The sequence below is a fragment of the Phyllostomus hastatus genome, unplaced genomic scaffold, assembly GCF_019186645.2.
Source record: "Phyllostomus hastatus isolate PE091 unplaced genomic scaffold, TTU_PhHast_1.1 phas_contig_17, whole genome shotgun sequence".
NCBI lineage: Eukaryota > Metazoa > Chordata > Mammalia > Chiroptera > Phyllostomidae > Phyllostomus > Phyllostomus hastatus.
Window position 1 is genome coordinate 38,611,518 of NW_025333664.1, and position 24,074 is coordinate 38,635,591.

A 24,074-nucleotide genomic window follows, 5' to 3' on the forward strand; every position below is an offset into this window, starting at 1 on the left:
TTCTGGTAGCTCATTGTGAGTTCGTTGAGCTTCCTGATAACCATTTCTTTGAACTTAGTATCTGATAGTTGAGTTGCCTCTATTTCATTTAGCATTCTTTTTGAGGCTTCCTCCTTTCCCTTCATTTGGGGATTGTTTCTTTGTCTTCTCATTGTTCATGAGATTCTTCTTGTTAGCCTGTGTTTCTTAAATTGATGTGTTGTGGTTCCCTGGGTTTATGGTGTGAACTTCTGTGGTGAGAATACCTGTGAGATTGAGTGGTGCTGTGTCTTTCAGGTATCCTGGTGTTCACAGCTTCCCCCTACTCTTTTTTGTGATCAGTTGGGTGGGGAAGGCAAATGGTTTAAGATAGCAAAAGAGTAGTCTATGATATTAACAGTAGCAGCCGGTAGAGAAGAGAGATAGGAATCCTTTGGCTATGTATAGTGTTAACGGTGGTCTTTTACCCACTAGCCACTTTTCTGAAAGGATGTAAAGAAGATAAGACTCTTGTTGGGGGGGAAAGGATTTTGAGTTGGTTCTAGAAAGCAGTGAGGTTGTGGGAGGTCCGATTCTGAGGTAGGGTGAGAGTAAAGAATAGTAAATAGGTGTAGTGTGTGAGAGAATAGAATTAGCCAGTACAGTAATAGAGTTCAGAAAATCATGAAGTGGGCTAAGATCTGGGAGGGGTGTTGTGTAGTATTTACAATTGTATTGAATAGGTATTATGTACAGTAATATTAGAGCAAAAACCCTATGACAGAATCTATGAGATCTAGGTAACAATAGGGAGTATAGATCCTTGAGTAATGTACTAATGGAACACAAATGAAGGACACCAAATTAGCAATACACTATTAATGAGATAACAGGGGAAATCTATGAAACGATACAATATAACCAGCCAAGCAAAGAAGACTAAACAGAAAGAAGAGGAATACCAAAATACTATTAAAATAAAAAATGTAAGAATAATGAAAAACGATAATACAAATATGTAGTAACTTGCAGTTTCAAAAAAAAAGGAGAAAACAGAAGAGGGAATGAAGAAGCGATAAATTTTAAAGGAAGACGGAATAACTCTAGAGTAAAAGAGAAGCATCAGGAATTGAGATATAAAAATAATAAGAATTACAAAATAAAAAGTTATTTAAAAAAAGATAAAATCAAACAAAAAAAACCCTTTTGTTTTTTTCTATCTGGCCAAACCAGTTTTTCTGGTCTTGCTGGCTTCAGTAGCCTGAGGGGCATTTGGAATAGTTCTTCTCCCTTGTGGGTCAGAACTCTGTCATCCTCTCGCATACTGTACCCAGGGCTAGCTGCGTGTTTTTCCAAGAGCTGGTGTGGTACTTCTCCACAGGGCCCTGGGTGTGGGTCTGGGCACTTGTAAGCACACTCTCTAGAGCTCACTGCTGCGGTCTCCAGGATCCCGCGTAGCGCCTGCGCCTTTTCCGGGTTCATGGGTATGAGCTCCTGGGATCTTGAGGGGTGTGCACTTCCCCCAAGTTCATGACCTGGGCACCGGGGATCCCGTGGAGCACCTGTGCCTTTTCTGTGTTTAGGGCTGTAGGGTTTGGGTCTTCCACAAAACCACACTCTTTGGGTTGGGGGCATGGGTTCTCGGCCAGGCTGCCCTTGGTCGCACAGGCTGGGGCTCACATTTCCCAGGTCTGTGTGTGGGTGCTCAGCCCCTGTGTGATTGTCTCTCAATCCTGGCTCCCCTCTCTGTACCTTCAAGCAATCAGGCCTCCCCCAGTGCTGCTCAGTCCTTGTTTGGCCGGGGAGGGAGTGGTTGACCCAGCTCTCTCCCAAGTGCCCTGAGGCAGACCCAGGAGTGCTGGGGCTGCAACCTACCTGGTCCTCCCGCTGATTTCTGGGCCCTTATTATCCTGAAGCACTTTCCTTACTGTCTGGTTTTTCAATGTCCGCTATAATTTTTGATCTCTTATTTTCATAAATGTGGTATTGTTGGCTTTTTGCTCTGTTCCTCTGTAGATCAGTTTTTCTCCCATGTGTAGGGGGAAGGGGAATCTGCTCCCTCCTACCACACTACCATCTTCCTCTCTGGAATTTTTTTTTTTATGGGGACCCTCTTAAAAGCCAGTATGCAAAGCAGATGGACTTGGGTGCTGCTCTGGTTTTGCCCAGGTGCCACCCCCACATAGGGGGTCCTACCACAATACTTTCCACCACCTCACTTTCAGGGCCTTGTGGTTTCACCAAAACTCAAGAGCACAGTTTGAAAACCACTGAATGAGATGGTCTCTAATATTCCTTCTGTTGAGGCATGTAGGATAGAGGTCAGGAGACCAGTTGCTGGAGCCAACAGCATGGATTAGAGTCTGGCTCTGCCACTCAGTAGTTAGTGGGTGGCCTTGGACATGTTGTCTACCCCTCAGTTTCCTGATACATGAATTAGGGATGGTAAAAACCTACCTGTGGGCTTATTGGAAGGATTGAATAGTTTTTGTCAAGTGCTTTGCACATAGGATAAATTGAATGTCAGCTGTGATTACTGTTTAGGAGCCTGTACTTCAATATGTGGAGTCTTGGGAAGCTTTATACTTCTCAAGGCAGTTCATTTCCATGTTCTGGTAACTCTTTAGAGTGAGTTAAAAGTCTGCCCTCCACCTTCTCATTCTAATGGTAAAGAACACACCTTTCCAGGATCATCTTCTTTTCCCTGTCTCCTTTATACCCCTCACTCCAATGTACTAGCTGTGTCTGATCTCTCTCACCTCTCATCTGTTTTTACCATGCCAGGAGTTCCTTCTCCCCTGGCCCTTGGGCCTCCTCATGAATGTTTTTTTAGATCTAGTGGCTTTGGGAAGTCTCCTGATATCCCTCCAGCCCCACCCCACTGTAGCAGTACTTTCCTATACTGGGGCTTATAACATACTGCCCCAAATGTGCCTTTTCCCCACTGGACTGTGATCCCTTTGAGAGCAGACATTCTGTCTCTGCAACCCAGGCTAGTGACTCCAATAGCAAGTGCCTCTTTGCCCTTCCTATTTCATCTAGAATCTCTGACATACCCAGAGGCTCCCCCTACTGTCTAAAAATAATTTTAAAATTTCTAATTGTGGTAAAAACACATAAAACTTTTCATCTTAACCATTTTTCAGGGTACTGTTCAGTAGTGTTCGGTATATTCACCTTGCTGTGCAACAGATCTCCAGACCTTTTCATCTTGCAAAACCAAAATGCTATACCCATTCCACCACAACTTTCCATTTCCTACTTCTCCCAGCCCCTGGTACCACCATTTTATTTTCTATTTTATGAACCCAGAGACCTTATTCTTAAAAGTTTGGGTTTTCCTGTTTCAGAGACCTAAGGCAAGTCTACTCTTTGGGTATTGAAGCAGGTTACAGGTATATGGTCTTGTCTTTTTTTTTTCCTTTATGAATGCAGTTCATGTTCCATCTTAGAAGATCTCCATTTCTTCAAGTGTTTAATAACAGTCCTGATGAGTCATCATATTACAGACACCATTTTGCCCGACAGGATCTAACCCAGTCCCTGATCATGATTCAGCCCATTCTCTACTCCTATTCGTTCCATGGACCACCAGAGGTAAAGTTTTATGTGAATGCCTTTCTTGGAAGGAATCATGTAATATGCTATTTTGTTTTTTCTCTTAGAGAAAAACTGTAAAAAAGAGAAAACTTTGAATCTTTATAGTAATTTAACATTATTTCTAAGTCTTAAAAATGAACATAGGGAAAATTCATGGGCACGTAAATCTATTATCTGTGGAAGGCAGGATTATAAGTAGAAAACTTTATTTTTTCTACTTTTTAAATTTTTATAAAGATGTTATTTATTTTAGAGGAGAAGGGAGGGAGAAAGAGAGGGAGAGAAACATCGATGTGTGGTTTCCTCCTGCACATTCCCTACCTGAGGACCTGAACTGGTCTTCAACCTAGGCATGTGCCTTGACTGGGAATTAAGCCAGCGACCCTTTGGTTTGCAGGCCAGAACTCAGTCCACTGAGCCATACCAGCTAGGGTATACAAGTGGAAAACTTTTTAAAATACTATGAAGATACTTTTTTCAGTGTGTTCAGATAGTTTGATACAGTAATCCCATATCTTGTATTGTATCCAAAGAAAATACTCGTATATATAGAAAAGGTTTTGTTCAAAGAAATAGTAAATGAAATATTAGAATAGAAAATTAGAAAATAATCCAGTGCTCAATAGTAGGGAAATAAGTAATCTAAGAAATATTTACAGTTTATGTAACATAATGAAATAAATATGTTAAAATGTTACATTAAAAAATTAAGATAGAAACTTTTCTAAATTATGTTTTCTAAATGTCTGCAAGAATTAAAAACTATATGGAAATAAACCAACTATCAATATTGGTTGTCCTTGGGTTCAAGTATAAGTTACTTTTATTATTGAAATAAAGATCATAAAAATACATTTTGTAGTAAACTTTGCAAACTTGTAATAAAAGCTGTACTTTTTCATGTAGCCACTGTTTGTCACATGCAGTTGTAGTATATCTGAGAGACTGTATTTCTGATAGATGCAATGCATTTTTAGCATGAAACTGAGAATATTTGGCATAACTTTTGGTTCCCAGAGCAAAAGATACCATTAATCTCCTTTTCCAGTTGATGAGGGATTATTTGGAGCTTCTTCTACAAAGTTGAAACTTAGAACTGCTGAGTCAGGAAGCAGAAAGTAGAAATGACATGAAGGTGGGGAAAGCCATTGCACCTGGTACCAGTTGTAAATGGCCTTCTTGATGTCCTGGCCATGTGGGGAACAGAGGGAAGATCAGTGTCATCTTTTTCCCCTTCAGCCAGTACTGTTGGACAGCAGCAGCATTCTGGCTGACAGAATATTGCTGATGGATACTTTCTTCCAAATTGTCATCTATCTTGGTGAGGTAAGATATTATTCTTTTTTTAACCATTTTTACTTTCTTCTTATTAATTTAGTTTTTTATGTATTTGGTACAAGAACCTGGGCCTAGAAAACCCATAGTTTATTATAATGAGTGCAGCAGCATTATTCTAGTGAATAAAATCTTTTTTATTAGTAACTAATAATATTTGCTGTAAGTAAATCTTAGGTGGTCTTTTCAAATCACCATATATCTTTCTGAGTTGTCAGGCAAGATCAGTTAGTTACTTTTGCTCAGTAAACTTTCTATATGCACTACTACCCTTTCAGAGTTATGCTAGAGTTAGTAGTAAGCATGCATACGTTTGGGACTAAAGTTTTTCTTTGAAATAATGTGATACCATGAACCTTAAGCTGGGTCTGTGGATCTCTAGGATGGCTGTGTATGGCCTTCTGGGTAAAGTCTATTACTTTACCCAATGAACTGGATAAAGTTCATTTCCTAAGAAAAGGAATGGCTCCTCTGAAGAAAATTCTTTTACTCAGCCTTATATACAGTGATATATTCCTTTTCTTCTATTGCATATTCTTTACCTTTAGTAAGTTGCCTTGTGGTTGACTTGACTTCCTAGTGTCAGTACATTAGAAGTGATTTTAGATGTCCTGAAAAGATACAAATTGTTTCAGAATTTTTAAAATAACTTTAAGAGAATTCATCTTCTAATACTAATGGGCATTTTATAACTCCAAACAATATTAACACCCAGTCTGCTAGCCACTTGCCCATAGATAGTAGGCTACCAGTAATGGTCCTAGACCAAGGGCCATTTGTGATCAGCTGCTTTTCCCACTGATTTCTTTAAGAACAATAATCACAAGATAGCTTTTTTTGCCTACAGTTCATTCCTCATAGACGTCACTGGCCATAGCCCCTGATCTTATTAATTCATGCATTTATTGAGCATCTTCTCTGTGCAAGTTATTGGTTCTAATGACAAAGACAGTGACATCGTTCTCACCTTCCAAAAGACCTAAGTCTGCTGGTAGTTGTTCTTAAGAACTCTTGTAACGAAGTGAGTTTATGATAATTTCCTCCATCCCACCAGTCAAAAATTAAGACCTAGAAAATAGTACAGGAAACTCAGAATGGAGAAGAGGCTACAGAAGGAAACATCTAAAGAGAATCATCTCTCTGGAATCAGATTAACAGTTACATGTGAAAGCACTTTAGCTTATTTATAAAGATACATTAATCTGTCAACAACTTTTTAAAAATTTCCTGTGTGTTCAAAATATTTCCTAAACCATTTGCTGATGGGAATGAAAGAATGAATGAGACTCAAAGTATTTAGCCTAGTTGGGGAGACAGTTTTTACTTTCTGTACTTAGTATACTGCCTTCTACTTACTGCCTAGGTAAGTCTCATACTTTGATTCTTATAGCTTTTATGTACTGTAAAATACTTTCCCACTGAGAATATCTCCACATAGAACCCAGGGGGTGGGGGTGGGGTCAATCCCACCAGGTCTGTGTGACTATTATGTACTTGAAGGGAATGTACAATATGTATTGATTGGAAAAAGAAGCGGGGATTGATTCCATAGAAGCAGCCCACAAGTGTTTTTCACTGCCAGGTTTAAGGAAATGAGAAGCTAGACCAAGTGATGGCAGTGGAATGGCAAGGAAGGGAGCCTCAGTTCCTTGGGACAGCTAATCCACTCAGTTTGGCTGAGAAGGTGTGACTGATGACATACTTCTGGGAGAATTATTGGGGGTGTCCTGAATGCACCTCTTTGCTTACTCATACTTCTTAGCTCCACTTTGTTCCCTTCTAACACTTGTCATTCTTGACATAAATTTGGGGGTTGGGAGATGGTGTTAGAATGTCAAAAGTGTCAAAGAAGATTGTTGTTTTATTATTTCCACAGTAGTTTTTGTTTATGTGTTTTGGTGTAGACCATAGCCCAGTGGCGTAAAGCTGGGTACCAGGACATGCCTGAGTATGAAAACTTCAAGCACCTTCTGCAGGCACCACTGGATGATGCTCAAGACATTCTGCAAGCACGCTTCCCTATGCCACGTTACATTCACACAGAGCATGGAGGCAGTCAGGTCGGTGAGGTCATTTCTACAAGAGCTTTGGTACTCAGTGGTTTTTATGATGTATTTTTATGGCTATAAATCCAAACAGCGTGGTTAATATTTTATGTGGTGACATAAATTGCTATACAGATAAACTTCCAAATATGACTTATTTTTAAATGAGTGGTCAGAATATGTTGATATAAAAGCAGAGGATTGCCAAAATAAAATAAATTATTTTATTTTTCTGGAACTCTAATAAATTGAGAGCTATTGGTTTTAAGCTACAGAAATGGGTTCCTGTGCAGTAAAAAATTTCTTAATTTAACAGAAGTGTAAAACTTTTTGTCCTAGTACACTAATATTAATGCCACCTTTATTCTGTAATTTTTTTTTTAAGGCTCGATTCCTTTTGTCTAAAGTGAATCCATCTCAGACACACAATAACCTGTATGCTTGGGGACAGGTAAGAAATTGTCAGGTATTTGGAGAGGAGGCTAAGCTACTTTTTAAAAAATCTAGTTACAAATTGGATTCATTTTGGCCCAGAAACAGAATAGCTTGGTTATTTTGATGGAAAAAAATAACTTTGAACATAGCTTGGGGGTAAGGGATGGCTACCTAGTGTGGATTGTTTTATGCAATACACAGCATATCACAAGTTGAGGCCAGAAGACAGAACACCATAGTGTGGCTTCCATTTGACTCTCAAAGACACAGAAACATTGCCCCAAATCCTCCCTCTCCTCCTTTCTCTGTTCCAAGAGGGCAGGGCCAAAACATCTGCAAATGCTCACTGTTGGGTCTGTGCTGTCTTTACTTTTCAGCCTCTGATTCCTTCTTTAACTATTTCAATCATTTATGTCTTTTTCAAATGAGTCATTTCTTTCTGTTTTCTCATAACATTTTTAAATTTTAACTTTTTTTGTTGATAATTACAAGTTTATATTCAGTTGTAAGAAGTAATATACAGAGATCCCCTATACCCTATACCCAGTTTCCCCTCATGGTAACATCCTGTAAAGCTGTGATGCAGTATTGTAGTCACGATACTGACATTGATAAGGTCCAGATGCACATTTCCATCAGCACGAGAATCTTTCTAGTTTTGTTCTCTTTTTAAAAAGATTTTATCTATTTATTTTTAGACAGAGGAGGGGAAGGAGAAAGAGAGGGAGAGAAACATCATTGTGTGGTTGCCTATCACACGGCCTTCTCCTGGGGACCTGGCCTGCAACCTAGTCATGTGCCCTGACTGGGAATTGAACCAGTGACCTTTTGCTTCGCAGTCCGGTGCTCAATCCACTGAGTCACACCAGCCAGGACTTTTCTGTTGCTCTTATATAGTCACACTCATTTTCCTTCTGCCTCCACCCGTTCCTTAATACCTGACAACTGCTAATCTGTTTTTTATTTTTATAATTTTGTCATCAAAAATGTTATGTACATGAGTCCTGACTGCTGTGGCTTAGTGGATTGAGTGCTGGCCTGTGAACCCAAAGGTTGCTGGTTCGATTCCCAGTTAGGGCACATGCCTGGGTTGCAGTCCAGGTCCCCAGTTGGGGGCTTGCTAGAGGCAATAGATCAATGTATCTCTCGCACATTGATGTTTCTCTCCCTCTCTTTCTCTCTTCCTTCCCTTCTCTGAAAAAAAATGTTATATATATGAAATCACATGGTGTATAACCTTTTGGGACTGGGTTTTTTCCCCCTCAGCATAATTATCTAGAGATTCATCTGGTTGTTATATGTATCAATAATTTGTTTCTTTTTATTTGCTGAATAATCCATGGTATAGAGGTCCATACTTGGTTAGTAATTTAGCCATTGAAGGACATCTTGGTTGTTCAACTTCTGACTACTAGGAATAAAGCTGCTTTAAGTATTCGTGTACAGGTTTCTTATGAACATAAGTCTTGATTTCTCTGAGATAAATACCCAGGAGTACATTTGCTCAGTTGTTTGGTAGTTACATGGTTAGTAGGAAACTACCATACTGTTTTCCAAAATGAGTGTCCTTCTCCGACCCTACCACCAATGTATGAGCATTTAGTATTGTTATTATTTTAGCTTTTCTGATAGGTGGGTAGTGGTATATAACACTGTGGGTTTTTTTTTTTAATTTTTTTAAAAGATTTTATTTATTTATTTTTAGAGAGGGAAGGGAGGGGGAGAGAGAGAGAGAGAGAGAGAGAGAGAGAGAGAGAGAGAGAGAGAGAGAGAAACATCAATGTGCGGTTGCTGGGGGTCATGGCCTGCAACCCAGGCATGTACCCTGACTGGGAATCGATAACATTGTGGTTTTAATTTACATTTTTCCAGTAGCTTTTCATGTGCTTCTTTTCTTTTTGTATACCTTCTTTGACGAAATCTCTGTCTTTTGCCCATGTTCTAATTGGATTATTTGCTTTTTTTTTATAGTTGAATTTTGAGTACTTTATAAATTCAAGATGCTAGTCTTTTGTTACATATATGGTCTGTGTATATTTCTCTCCCTTATAGCTTCTCTGTACATCCTCTTCACCAGATCTTTTGCAGAGCAGTTTTTTTTGTTTTATGAAGTTCCCTTTATTATTTTTTCCTTTCATGGATTGTGCTTTTGGTCTCAAGTTTAAACATTCTTTGCCTAGCCCTGGATCCTAAAGATCTCCTGCATTGATTTTCTTTTAATTTTTTTTTAAATTTTATTTTTATTGTTTATTTTTAGAGAGGGAAGTGAGGGAGAAAGAGAGAGAGAGAAACATCAAGATGCGGTTGCTGGGGGTCATGGCCTGCAACCCAGGCATGTACCCTGACTGGGAATGGAACCTGCGACGCTTTGGTTCGCAAACTGCTCTCAATCCACTGGGCTACGCCAGCCAGGGGCTGATTTTCTAATTTTATGTTTACATTTTAGTCTGTGATTCATTTTGAATTAATTTTTATATAAAATATAAGGTATAAATTTATTTTCTGCATATTGCCCCAACACCATTTATTGAAAGAGGCTAGTTTTCTTCCACTGAATTGCTTTTGTATCTTTGTCAAAGATTAGTTGGGTGAATTTGTGTGAGTCTATTTCTGGGTTTTCTGCTCTGTTTTATTGTATTTTCTCCCTCTACTAATACCACACAGTCTTTTTTTTTAAAATAGATTTACTTTTTAGAGAGTGGGGAGGGAGGGAGAAAGACGAAGAGGAAGAGGAATGTTGAAGTTCGAGAGAATCATTGATTGGTTGCTCTTGCAAGCCACCAACCAGGGACCTGGCCTGCAACCCACACCTGCATCCTGACTGGGAATTGAACAGGCACCCTTTCAGTTCACAGGCCAGTACTCAGTGCACTGAGCCACACCAGCCAGGGCTATTTACTTTTCTTGTTCTGTTGTCTGTTTTCATTTTCATTGTTTCCTGCTCTAATCTTTATTTTCTTTTCTTCTGCTTGCTTTAGGTTTATTTTCCTCATTTTCTAAGTTCTTGAAATAGGAGGTTAGCTTATTGATTTGGGACTTCCCTCTTCTCCAATACATGCATTTAATGCCATTAATTACCTTGTCAGCACTGCTTTGGTAGTGTCCCACAGGTTTTGATATATTGTATTTTCATTTTTGTTCAGTTTGATATATAATTTATCTTTGTGTTTTAATTCCCTTGACAGTTCTCTGACTCTTGTATTATTTAGAAGGGTTGCTTAGTTTCTAGGTATTGGGAGATTTTTTTCTCTGTTACTGATTTCTATTTCCATGGTTGTTGGAGAATACATTTTGTATGGTTTTAATTCTTGTAAATTTATTGAAGTTTGTTTTATGGTCAAGGGTAAGGACTATCTTGGCATATGTTCCATGGTCACTTGAATGTGTATCTTGCTGTTGTTGGATAGTGTTCTATAAATGCTAGATTCTGTTAGTTGATAGTGTTGTTGAGTTCTTATATATCCATGATGATTATCTGCCTAGTTGTTATGTCATTTTTGTTGAGAGAGGGTGTTGAAGTTTCCAACTCCAATTATGAGTTTGTGTATTTCTCTTTTGAGTTCTCTCAGTTTTTGTTCACGTATTTTGTAGTTCTCTTGTTTGTTGCATACACATAGAATTGTTATGTCTTCTCAGTGAATTGACCTTATATCATTTATTAGACAAAGTCTGTCTAGGAAGTATCCAGTCATTTAATATGAAAAGTAGAGACATTTATTGAAGAAGGTACAACATACAAGAAACATTGTATATAGGACAGTGATGCCTCAGTCCCTTTCAAAGTAGGTACCTTGGGACCTCACACAGCTCTCCCATTCACTGTCAGCTGCCCCATCATGTTTTCCTGAATCTCATTGACAGTCTAAAATCTCTACCCTTAAAAAGGTGAGTTTTGGGAAAAGCCAGAAGTCTTAGGGCACCAGATCTGGGCGGTAGGGAGGCTGAGTCATGTGGGTGATTTGATGTTTCACAAAAAACTCTGCATGAGACACAATGCATGAGCAGGTGTTGCCATGAAGAAGCTACCAGTTACCACTTGCCCATAGCTTTGGGTTTCTGAATCACCTGAACAGAGCCTGCAGAGGAATGTTCAAGCTTAACGCAAAATTTGATGCAGATTTGTTGCTCTACTCACTCAGTCATTTTGAATGCAATGGCCACACAGTACACATGCTCACTCAACGGCATCTACTGCCCCCACTGACTAGTACAGTGAAGGCATTGTTGTTCATACGTGGTTATTCCAGTCCACTCTCCTTGGCTGCCAGATTACATGGATATCAAACAAACCATTCTCCTTATATTAATAATGGCTGGACTTTTTCCTGACAGAGCATGTTTGTCTAACCCCTCTCTGACTAGATGTCTCAGGTAAGTATCATCTGTGGCCTCCTAGTATCAGAAAAGGGGCTTTTGCCTTCTGGTTTGCAAATCTGACCTTTATAAGACAATAAATAAGGCTAAGTATTTGATGAATCTAGACCAGAAATGATTCTTGCTGTCATAAACCATATTTCATCTCTGACTGTCTTTTTGTTTAAATGAACTTTTTTTATTAGAAAAGGTTTAGATTTCTAGAAAAGTTGAAAGTGCGGAGTTCGCATTTACCCCAAATCTAATGTTAGTATGGTACATTTATTACAATTAAACATTATGATTAATTAAAGCCCATACTTTAATCAGATTTTCTTAGATTTTACCTAATGTCCTTTCTCTGTTGCATTATCTCATCTAGGGTGCCATATTACATATTTTTCCATCATGTTTTCTTATTTTCGCTGTCATATTGATGTTGTGCAAACCGTTTTTGTTATATTGATAATGGTTGGGCTTTTTCCAGAGAGACCTCATATAATGTCTCCCTCTCTGGTAATTTTGTTTGTACTAATATTTACTTTATTTATGTGGCATTGATAAAGTCTTCTTTTATCTCTTTTCATCCTTTAACTTTCAACTTGCTTCTATCATTATAATTGAAGTGAATTTCTCATAGCACATAACGTGTGTCATTGTTTCTAATTTACTCTGCTAAGCTCATAATTGATATATTTGGACCATTTATATTTAAGGTAATTGTTGATATACTAGGGTTTAAATCTGCCATTTTGTATTTTGTTTTCTCTACTATTTTTTTCTTGCCTTCCTGTGAATTACTTGAACATTTTTTTTTAAAGTAGGTTTTTTTTCATCTTTTAAGATTTTCTTTTTTTTTTTTTTAAGACTTTATTTTTTTAGAGAGGGAATGGAGGGGGAGAGAGAGAGAGAGAGAGAGACATCAATGTGCAGTTGCTGGGGGTTCTGGCCTGCAACCCAGGAATGTACCCTGGCTGGGAATCAAACTTGGGACACTTTGGTTCCCAGCCTGGCTCAATCCACTGAGCTACGCCAGCCAGGGCTTTGAACATTTTTTTAGAATTCCATTTTAACATGTTTATAGTGTTTTTGAGTGTGTCTCTTTGTAGTGGATACTCCTGGTTACTCTAGAGCACAGGTGGCAAACACAAGGCCCATAGGCTGAATCTGGACCTCCACCTTGTTTTATCTGGCCTGGCACCTTGTTTCTATCCAGTGGCAGCACTGAGCTCTCACTTAACTGTTAAGGAGTAGTTACATTTATACAGTCCTAAAATTACATTCAGCCCTTTGAAAGCACCTACAAGGCTGATGTGGCCTCTGGTGAAAATGAGTTTGACAACCCTGCTTTAGAGTGTTGTATTACATTACATATGCATAGCTTCTCACAGTTTACCACTGTTGTTTTTTTGACCAGTGTAAGTGAGGTATACAAAACTTACTACCTCTTTATGTCCCTTTACCCTGCCTCATTTATAATTTTGTTAAATATTTCTTCTCCATACATCAGATACAGTTTTTCTTCAGTCATTAAACATAATTTATAAATCTCAAGAGAAGATGAAAAGCCTACTGTATTTATCCCTAATTTTGCTTACTATGTTCTTTATTCCCTGTTGATACTTGAGGTTCCTTCTCTTATTTCCTTTCTGTTTAGAGATTTCCTTTAGCCATTCTTTTAGAGTAGGTCTGCTGGTAATAGAATCTTAGTTTCCCTTCATTTGAAATTCTTGATTTCCCTTTCATTCATGAAGGATATTTTCTCTGAATATAGGATTCTGGTGACATTCCTTTTCATTAGGTAGTTAAAAAATATTTTGCCACTCTCTGGCTTGTATGATTTCTGATAAGAATTCACTGTCATTCTTATTGCTTTTCCCCTGTGGATAACATGTCATTTTTCTCTGGCTGCTTTCAGTATGTTTTTCTTTGTTGTGAGCTTTCAAGTTAAAGTACCATGTGTTTTTGGTGTTCATTTCTTTGGATTTAGCCTATTTGGAATTTTATTAGTGTCTTGATTTTGTGTATTTATGTCTTTTGCCAAAATTGGATATTTTCAGCCATTATTTTTTCAAATACTTTGTCAGCCTCCCCTCTTTTTTCTCTTTCTCTCTGGGACTCCAATGACCTGAATGTCATGAATGTTAGGGTTTTTTATCTCCAGCTTACTGATTATTTTCTCTGTTCCCTTTCTGCTATTGAGTTCATACACTGAACTTTTTATTTGTTGCTGTATTTCTCTGTTCTAAAATTTCCATTTGATTCTCTTGCATGCCTTTCTTGAGACTTTGTATTTCTTTGCTGAGGCTTTTTGTTTATTTGTTTGTTTGTTTGTTTGTTTGTTTTTAGTTGTGTTCCTAATTGTTTATTCAAGCAGTTTTATCACGGCTGCTTTAAAGTTTCTGTCAGATAATTTTAACATTGTTGTCAACATGGTGTTAACACCAGCTTACTTTTTTCATTCACTTTGAGGTATTGGCTCTTGGCCTGACAAGTGATTTTTGATTGAAACATGGACATTTTCATGTTTGTTATGAGACTCTGGATATGCTTAAACCAGAGCATATGTTTTAGTTGGCTTTTTGTGCTACTCTGGAATGAAAGGGGCGGGGCAGAGGGAGACAGTATTTCATTACTGCTGAATGGAGATTGAAGTCCAGGTTTTTCATTGGCCCCTATTAACACCCTCAGCTCCCTACCTACTTTCTAGTGATCCTGCTGTAGAGATCTCCTTATTACTGTTGAGTGATGATAAAAGTGCTGACTCACCACTAGACCTAATCTGACACTATACTAGTAGGTGGGGAGAGGGACATCTGTTATTGCCATGTTGGGGTAGACATCCAGATTCCCCCAGTGGTCTCTACTGATACCATGGGGACAAGGAGACTTATTACTGGCCATTAGGATGAAATTCCCAGTACCATAGCTGTCCTTCTCTGACACCGTCCTGATGGGGTTGTTGGGGTTTCTTGTTATTGCCTCATGAGAGTAGAAGTCCAAGCTGCCCACTCAGCTTTTGCTGGTATGTGGGGTGGGGCCACAGTTTTCCTATCACCTTTGGTTGTAGGACAGTGGTTACCTAACATTTTTCCTGTCTTGCTGAGGTTCCCTGGTCCTTTGGCTAGAGAAAGTGGGCTTTTTTGTTGTTTGTCTCTACTCAGTGACCATTTGCCAGCTTCTACAGCCCCAAGTCTGGGATGTATGAGGCAAAAAGAAAATCCAGGGAATTCAACCCAAGTGTTGCTTCTTGGGTTCCAGGGTCCGTAGTTTGTCTGCTGTTTTCTCTCTGTCTTTCAGAATCTCTTATATTTGTTTTATATAAAATGCCCAGGGTTTTTAGTTTTACCTGGGGAGAGGAATATGAAAAAAGTACATCTACATCTTCTTCTTGGAAGAAGCCTTTTTATAAAATTTTAATCATGCTTACATTTTTCTAATTATAATAGAAGTATAATTTATTTTAGGAAATTTGAATATCTAAAAAAAGATTAAGAAAGAAAATCAAAATTACCTTTAGTGCTACGGTCTAGAGTTAACCACTTCTGGTTTCTTGCTAGGTGATATAGAATGTATATGTCACGTGTATCTTTCTTTCTTTTTACAAATTTGGGATCTTACTAGAAACTGAGGTTTCTATTCAGTTCTTTCTTTTAACATTAAATAAATCATAAACATTTTCAGATAGTACTAATATCCATCTATTCCATGGAGGTACTGATTCATTTTCAAATATACCATTATCAAGTTTCTGTTGTAAGCAGAGCATTTAAGAGCATCGGGCCAGGTGCTGTGGCAGAATGATGGGGAAGATGGGAGGCACGGTGTGCAGGCCTCTAGGAGTTTATGCCTGGTGGGGTCCAGACTCAGGATAAGTCATCAGAACTGTGGAGAGGGGAAGTTGAAGAGCATACTCAGAACTGTCTAGTGTCAGGGATGGCTTAAGCTCAAGTTGGTCAGGGAAGGGTTTTGTGAGGAATTGATGCTTCAGTTGAAAGAATTAGTTAGCTAGGCTAGCTAGAGGGGGCTGGTGGCAGTACTTATAGCAGAGGGGAAAACACTTATGAATATTCTGAGTCCTTAATAATTCATGAATTCTAAACAGTTTTTAAGATATCCTGCTAATAAACCTTTATCATTATATTTCAGGAATCAGGAGCACCCATCCTAACTGACGACGTTAGCTTGCAGGTATTCATGGATCATTTGAAGAAACTGGCTGTCTCCAGTGCCTCTTAAGCTGGTGTGTTAGCTGGAAATTGAAAAAAAAGAAACTGTCAATTGTGTCCATAATTGTTCATAAAGGTTTAATAACATTCCTTTTACTTTTGTTGTGCATTTAAATAAATAATCAAAGGAAGTGTTGTATGTAACTTTATAATTTATTTGTTTTTTCTATATGTTCCCCTTTTCTTCCATCATAAAATTACAAGTTCATAAATATTTTAGTATTTAATACATGTTTATTTGCTTTTTGTATCCTGACTTTGCAGTCTAAGTACAAGCAAGGGTAATGTGTTTTGGCAACCTGCTAAGATGAAAACCATAATGGTCAGGAAGGAAATAAATTTGAGTGAAGAAAGCACTGGCTAATACAATGCTAATACAAATTTGATTTCCTGAGGTCTTTGTGAGTGTGTGTATATGTGTTTTAAGTGATTCCCCTAAGAGATATCTCTTGAACTTAATACTCATTTACTGTCTAAATGTAAACAGACAAAGGAAAAGTTTCAGATATGTGAAACTTCATTGAAGTAGACTGGTCTGGAGTGGCACTGTCCCTAACTCACATGTAACATACCATGTAAACAGTCCAGCCTAGGTAGACATTAAGAGTGGATGATGGGCATAAGTGGATCTAAGAGAGTGACAATACATTTATCTTGGGCACAGTAAAATAACTTTAACAGGTACTGCTTTTTAATCAAAGTATAATATATGCACAGTAAAAAGAGAAATATAAGAAAAAACCCTAACCTATAGAACTTATAACAAATAACAGTTTTCTCCACCCTGTAAGCCTAGACCCTACTCTTTAGAGGTAACTTTTTTTAATCTTTCAAACATTTTGTTGTTAATGTATCAATTTTAGCCAGTATCTCTCAATTCCCATTTTTAAGAATGAGGATTTGAAGACCTTTCTACCATTTAGATTTTATCAGCTATACCTTTATATTTGTATTAACAAGGTTGGTAAAATTTACATTTCAACCTGTAACCATAGTTATGTCTGTTGTCTCAAAGTTGATTCTGGAAGTTGATAACTAATAAAGATTATCTACACAGTGGTCATAATGTAAGTATCGTTCATGTCCCAGTCAGATGGTATTACATTTCTGTCCAGGGGTTTGATGTCCCAGTCCCCATGCCACTTGAAGGACAACATGCTTAATGACAAAATTACTTTTCCTAAGAGTCCAGTATTCTACAGGTTGGTTTGTTTCCTTTTAGGATTATGACTTATATTTGTTGTTTTCCCTAGAGTTTCTAATTTTTTTTTTGAGAGAAGGTTTTGTTCTCTATTAAGGACTTCCCTCTTCTTATTCTACTGAATGGAGTATTCTTTAGAGGTTACTGATGTTCCATTTAAACATAGACCAATTGTGTCAGCTGTCATTCAGGAATTTTTTTTGTTTTGACTCGTGGGTTAGTTCTATTCTTTCTTTTCCCTTAGTCATTTTTCAATCTTACATGACTTTTCCTAAAACAAAAAGAAAGTATCAGTACATGGAGGATAATCCACTGAAACTATTTTCCCTGCATAATTGACAGCTTTGTTGAGTATAAAGTTCTAAACCCCAAATAAATTTTTCTTTCATAATTTTGGAGCAAGTATTTAATTCATTGAACAAGTAATTGTTAATCATTTGCTATGTAAGGAGTAGTCTAGGCACTGGGAAGGTAGCCAATGATACAAAAATTCCTGCCTTCTTGGAATTTACATTCTACTGAGGGAAGGCCAACAATAAAAAGTAGAAGTAAATTATATAATTTATTATAATGGGTGCTATGTAAAAAAGTAAAGCTGGGAAATATTAATTAGATGTTGGGCCATCTAAATTGATTCTGATGCTCTGTCTTTTGAATTTTTAATGTCTTTTTGCCTCTGCTTTGCATTCTTTATTTTTTAAAAAATATTTTATTTATTTAGTTTTAGAGAGGAGGGGAAAGGAGGGAGAAAGGGAAGTAGAGAAATATCAATGTGTGGGTGCCTCTTGCATGCCCCCCAGGCATGTGGTCTGACAGGGAATCGAACTGATGAACCTTTGGTTCTAAGACCAGCACTCAGTCCACTGAGCCACACCAGCCAGGGCTGCATTTCTGAGAGGGTGTCCTATCTTAAGGTATTAAACAGTTATATTTAAATGCCAAGGACTTTTATTTTCTGTAGCTTTTCCATAGAATACTTAAAACTTTTTTTTGGATATAATTTTTAAACATGTTACATCATATAGAGGAGTACATAGAACTGTGTATACAAATAAAGACTAAAACAGTCCTCAGGCCTTTGTTTCAAATTAACAGAAGAATATGATAGGCTCAGCTCACTTGGGTGTTCTCTCCAGTGAAAATGAATTGTGGTGCTAGAGGAAGTGGAGGCACCTCAGGGTGACCTAATGTAGAAAATTACTATATCCAGATAGAATATAGAGGTAGAGGTTGGTGTTCTGTGGAGAACAGGCATCCCAAGAAGGGAACATGGAGCCTGTGTGCCTAATGAGGACTCTGAATTCCATCGTAAAGGCAAAGAAAGCTTCTGGTTTACCTTAGAGTGCCAAATGATCAGTTATGGATTTTAGAAATTCTAGGAGAATGATAGGATAGATGGGAGGAGGCTGGAATACAAGTGAGGTCTAAACAGAGGTATGTTTAGACAGGTTGTAGGTGGGATGTTAGGCAAGTTGAGTCAAGGTTTCTTTCTTATGTGATCTTCCTGAGAATTACAGAAAAGGATAGGTTTCATTCCTGTCAGTGGGGAATGGCATTGATAAATTTAATCCTGGACATTGTTATTTTAAGGAGCTTGTGGGATATAACAGTGAAAATACCTAGCAGGTTGGAATTGATTAATATAGATTTGCTTTCAGAAGAATTGAGTAGATTTGAGAGTCATTAATATATAAAATAAATAACTTGAGTAAAGTTGCTCAGGAAGAACAACGAAGGAAGGTTGGAAGAGAATACTGACTTTTCTGTTTTGTTTTTAACTTTATTGAGGTACAATTTACATACAATAAACTTCACCTATTTAAAGTGCACAATCCAATAAGTTTTGGCAAGGTTATGTACACACATGAAACCACCACCATCAACATACATGCACATCTCCATTATTTCCATGTTTCTTCAGGTCCCACTTTTATTCCTTGCTTTCTGTACATTCAGTCCTAGAAAACTACTGGCAAACTTTGTCCCAGTACAGATTAATTTGCTTCTAGAATTTTATATCTGGTTTCTGTTGAGCCTGGCTTTCACATGACACAATCCATTTGAGATTCATCCATGTAGTTGCATGTATCAGTAGTTCCTTTTTATTGCTGAGTAGTATAGCACATTTCATTTATCCATTCACTATTTGATGGACATTTGGGTTCTCATTTTTTGTCTTTTATGAATAAGGCTCTGTGGACATCCATATATATGTGTTTGTGTGGATATACTGTTTTAATTTCTTTTGGATAAGGAGGAATGACATGTCCAAGTTGTATGACAGGTGTAGTTTAATTCTAAGAAACTGCCAGTATTGCAAAGAGAGGATGTTTTATGTTCTTTCACCACTAAGAGTTCTGGTTGCTCCAAATCCTTACAACTCTTGGTGTTCTCAATCTAATTTTTAGTTATAGCAGGTGTGTAAAGGTGTCTAGTTGTGCTTTTAATTTACATTTCTGTGATGATTAATGATGTCTCTGTGATTATTGGCCATTTGTATTTTCTTGTAAAGTTATTTGTTCAAATTTGTTGCCTACTTTTTCTTACATGAGCTGTCTTTAGTTTTTTACTTTTTATTATTATTTTTTCTTAGGTTGTCTTTTTTTAAATTATATTTTATTTATTGTGCTATCACAGTTTTCTCTGTTTTCCCTCTTAGCCCCCGACACTTAGCCTCCCCACTCCCTCAGGCAGTCCCCACATCATTGTTCATGTCCATGAGTCATGCGTCTTAAATTCTGTATTCCATTCCTATACTGTAGTTTATGTCCCCATGGCTATTCTGTAACTACCTATTTGTACTTCTTTTTTTGTAATATATTTTATTGATTATGCTATTATAGTTGTCCCATTTTCCCTCCTTCACTCCCTTCCACCCTGTACACCCTGTCCCACCAACATTCCCCCCCTTTCGTGTCCATGTGTCATAAGTTTTTTAGCTTCCACATTTCCCATACTATTCTTGCCGTCCCCCTGTCTATATTCTACCTACCATCCATGCTACTTATTCTCCATACCTTTTCCCCCTCTCCTCCCACTCCCCTGTTGATAACCCTCCATGTAATCTCCATTTCTGTGCTTCTGTTCCTGTTCTAGTTGTTTGCTTAGTTTGCTTTTGTTTTAGGTGTGGTTGTTAATAACTGAGTTTGCTGTCTTTTTACTGTTCATATTTTTTGTCTTCTTTTTCTTAGATAAGTCCCTTTACCATTTCATTTAAGAAGGGCTTGGTGACGATGAACTCCTTTAACTTGACCTTATCTGAGAAGAACTTTATCTGCCGTTCCATTCTAAATGAAAGCTTTGTTGTATAGAGCACTCTTGGATGTAGGTCCTTGCCTCTCATGACTTGGAATACTTCTTTCCAGCCCCTTCTTGCCTGCAAGGTCTCTTTTGAGAAATCAGCTGACAGTCTGATAGGAACTCCTTTGTAGGTAACTCTCTGCTTATCTCTTGCTGCTTCTAGGATTCTCTCCTTCATTTTTGTCTTGGCCAATGTAATTATGATGTGCCTTGGTGTGTTCCTCCTTGAGTCCAGCTTCTTTGGGACTCTCTGAGCTTCCCAGGCTCCCTGGAAGTCTATTTCCTTTGCCAGAATGGGAAAGTTCTCCTTTATTATTTGTTCAAGTAAGTTTTCCACTTGTTGTTTTTCTTCTTTCCCTTCTGGTACCCCTATAATTCGTATGTTGGAATGTTTAAAGATGTTCTGGAGGTTCCTAAGCCTCTCCTCATTTTTTTTTTTTTTTGAATTGTTTCTTCACTCTTTTCTGTTTGGTTGTTTCTTTCTTCTGGTTCACTCCACTGATTTGAGTACCAGTTTTCTCCCCATCACTATTGGTTCCCTGTACATTTTCCTTTATTTCACTTAGTGTAGCCTTCATTTTTTCATCTAATTTGTGACCAAAATCAACCAATTCTGTGAGCATCTTGATCACCAGTGCTTTGAACTGTGCATGTGATAGGTTGGCTATGTCTTTGTCACTTAGTTGTATTTTTTCTGGAGGTTAGATCTGTTCTTCCATTTGGGCCACTTTTTTTGTCTTGTCATGCCTGTTATGTAGTGAGGGGCGGAGCCTTAGTTATTCAGGGTGGGTCAACCCAGTAGCTGGGTTGTGACACTGTATGTGGGAGCAGGATCCAAGAGGGAACAATGGCTTTTGCTCTGCACTCTGTTGGATTTCAGTCCCTTCTGCTGCTTCCCCCAAGCAAACTGGGCCCTTCTGGTGCTGATTTCCGTGTGGGTGGGCTTGTGTATATTCTAGGACCATGTGTTTCTCTCCTACGAACTCTCCTGTGAGCCTGGGAGTCTCTTCCAGCACCTCAACCCCCACAGGTGTTTTCAATCAGTCTTATGAGGCTTTATTCTCCACTCTGGAGCCCTGGGTTGCACAGTCTATCTCACTCCCTAGTTTCACCTGGTTTATCTGCATGTGACTGTGTACCTGCCTGGTCAGCCAGCAGCCTTGTGCACCTCACTGAGTCTGCCGGCTGCCACCGCTCTTTTCTTGCCACAACCCCTCTTCCCCTGGCCGCCCAACTCTGCCCCTCCTACCTGTCTGGATGAATGTGTCTATTTTAATTCTTTGGTTGTTGGACTTCCATTCAGTTCAATTTTCTGTCAGTTTTGTTTTTTTTTTTTTGTTTTTAAGGGTTTTTTTTTGCCTTATTTTGGTTGTGCGAGAAGGCACAGTTTGTCTACCTACACCTCCATCTTTGCCAGAAGTTGTTTATGTTAGGTTGTCTTTATGTCTGAGTTGTAAAGGTTCTTATATATTGTGGATACAAATTCTTTGTCAACTCTTTGTATTTTGAATATTCTATTGATTGTTTTATTTTTTAATTTTGACTTTTGAAGAGCAAAAATTTTAATTTTGAAAATATCCGATTTCTCAATTCTTGTTTTGTGCTAAGAAATGTAAGAAATCTTTGCTTATCCTAAGGTGGCAAAGATTTTTTTCTTGTTTTTTTTTCCCCCAGATTTGTAGTTTTAACTTTTAATTTCAGCCTATATGATCCACTCAGAGTCAATTTTTGTGTGTGGCAAAACACCAATATCTAGAGGATAGGTAGAAGTAGAAAGAGCCCTGAAGGATTCAGAGGTACAAAAGATGTTTTTGAAGCCATAAAAGGAGCAGGTGGGGTCAGTGGTGTCAAATGCTGTAGAAAACAAGTTTGATTATGGCTGAAAAGTAGTTACCATCTATGGCAATTTATTGAGAGTCCACTTTGCCAATCACAGCACTTTTTCGATCATGTTGTCTGGTCTGTTGTAGTAGGGGTAGACTATACTTTTGTTACAGAACACACACACACACAGGGCCAAGGGGGGCACAATATACAATTACAGAAAGCCCCCCCCCCCCCATGTTCATTATGTTTGCCACCTTAGGAAAGACATCTCTTAATGCCAGAGGTTTGTGAAAAGGAAATATTTATTTAATGCTATACAGACTTAAAGTAGTGACCTAATGCTTCATTAAAATATCAAAGTCCTTTTTGGATACCCTCAGATGCCCACAGTACTTCCTGCCCTAATTTGGGGTACCCTAACTCTGGGAAAGAAGCAAACGTCTGTGGTTCAGGCTCCTGACACTGTCAGCTGTGTCACCGTCTAGGCAGGATCTCCAATTAATTCAAAGCCACGTGATACCTTCTCATGGCCTACTGGCAAGAGTTCTTTCCACCCTTCTTCCAGCCAAAGTCTCTCCTTCCCAGGCCATGCAGCCAAAGGAAGCACTCCAAAGCCACGTGGATCTCTTCTACCAAAGATGCAGGGCTTCCCACTGTGGCCAAAACCACATGGTTCTTCTCAGCAAAGCTGCAGGAATCCCCATTCTGCCAAAGTTGCGTGGTTCCCCCTCACATGGCTGCGGGGGTCCCCACTCTGCCAGAAGCGCGTGGCTCTCTCCTCTATTGCCACAGCCGCATGGTTTTCTGCCCACTGAAGCTGCGGGAGTGTGCACTCTGGCAAAACTGCGTGGATCTCCTCCTCAATGGCTGCCGTGTCTGGGTTTAAATCCCTGTGCCAATCTTCCTCTGTGGCCCCATTTCCAACTCCTCCCACAATCGGCTACACTTGCCAGCACTCTCATATCCTTCCTGCTTTACTGGGCTGCCATCGTGAATGGGCAGGTGTGGCCCCATGTCATGGAGCCAGTCTTCTCCAAGCTCTCATGCAGGCACTGTAACTTGGGGGACCTGCCCCCCAGTTACATCTTGGGTGGAATTCACTCCCTTCTCCCTGGCTCAAAGCATTGCCACAGCTATTTAACATATCTATGCAGCCAGTTAAAGGCTATAGATATGTTAAATGACCGTGCCAGAGGGTTAGCTGCAAAGCTGTTCCTGTACAAAACAGTTCAATGACCCTGCTCTTTGTGTCCCTTCCCCCAACTCACACCTGTGTGGGGGAAGGGGTGAGGACTTCCTAATATTTCCTGGACACCTTGAATTCTGGACCCCATTCCAAATCCCTTTTTGGGGCCCCCCTCTTGGCTGCACACTGTTTCACTTTGAAGAAATGTATGGATAAGAGAAAAGCAGAAGGTGGACACATGAAGATACCGTTTTTGCGGTATAGGTACATTTGTATGATGAAGGGTACAAATCAATAAAATGAAAAAGTGTGGGAGGTGGAGGAGAATCATGGTGTAATTGATGGGAAAGGTCCCAGAGGAAGGAATAAAGAATGGGACCCAGAATGTAGTGGAGAGATTAACCTTGACGTGAAGGAACCCAATGCTTACCCTGAAAGGGCTCCAGGAAGGAAAATGGTGAAAATGAGTTTTCGGGCTGAGACAGGTGGTTTCGCAAATCTGAGCCAGAGGAGAAATGGAATTAACCTTTACAAATACCATCTGTAGCCTGTTGAGGCAAAACAATTTTACAACTGAGCAGTTTACTCAAAGAAATTATCATTCG

General features: G+C 38.7%; 1 protein-coding gene across 2 annotated transcripts in view; it reads left to right on the forward strand.

Annotated features, from left to right (window-relative positions):
• Positions 1–16,086, forward strand: part of SEC23B (SEC23 homolog B, COPII coat complex component) — a 50,416-nt gene extending 34,330 nt beyond the window's left edge. For both annotated transcript variants that reach the window (XM_045833025.1, XM_045833026.1), the window contains exons 16-20: positions 3,394–3,555; positions 4,798–4,884; positions 6,798–6,953; positions 7,324–7,389; positions 15,876–16,086. In XM_045833025.1, the coding sequence (XP_045688981.1) occupies positions 3,394–3,555; positions 4,798–4,884; positions 6,798–6,953; positions 7,324–7,389; positions 15,876–15,965 (561 nt within the window). In that variant the 3' untranslated portion in view covers positions 15,966–16,086. The remainder of the gene's footprint in view (positions 1–3,393; positions 3,556–4,797; positions 4,885–6,797; positions 6,954–7,323; positions 7,390–15,875) is intronic.
• The last annotated feature ends 7,988 nt before the right edge of the window (positions 16,087–24,074 follow it).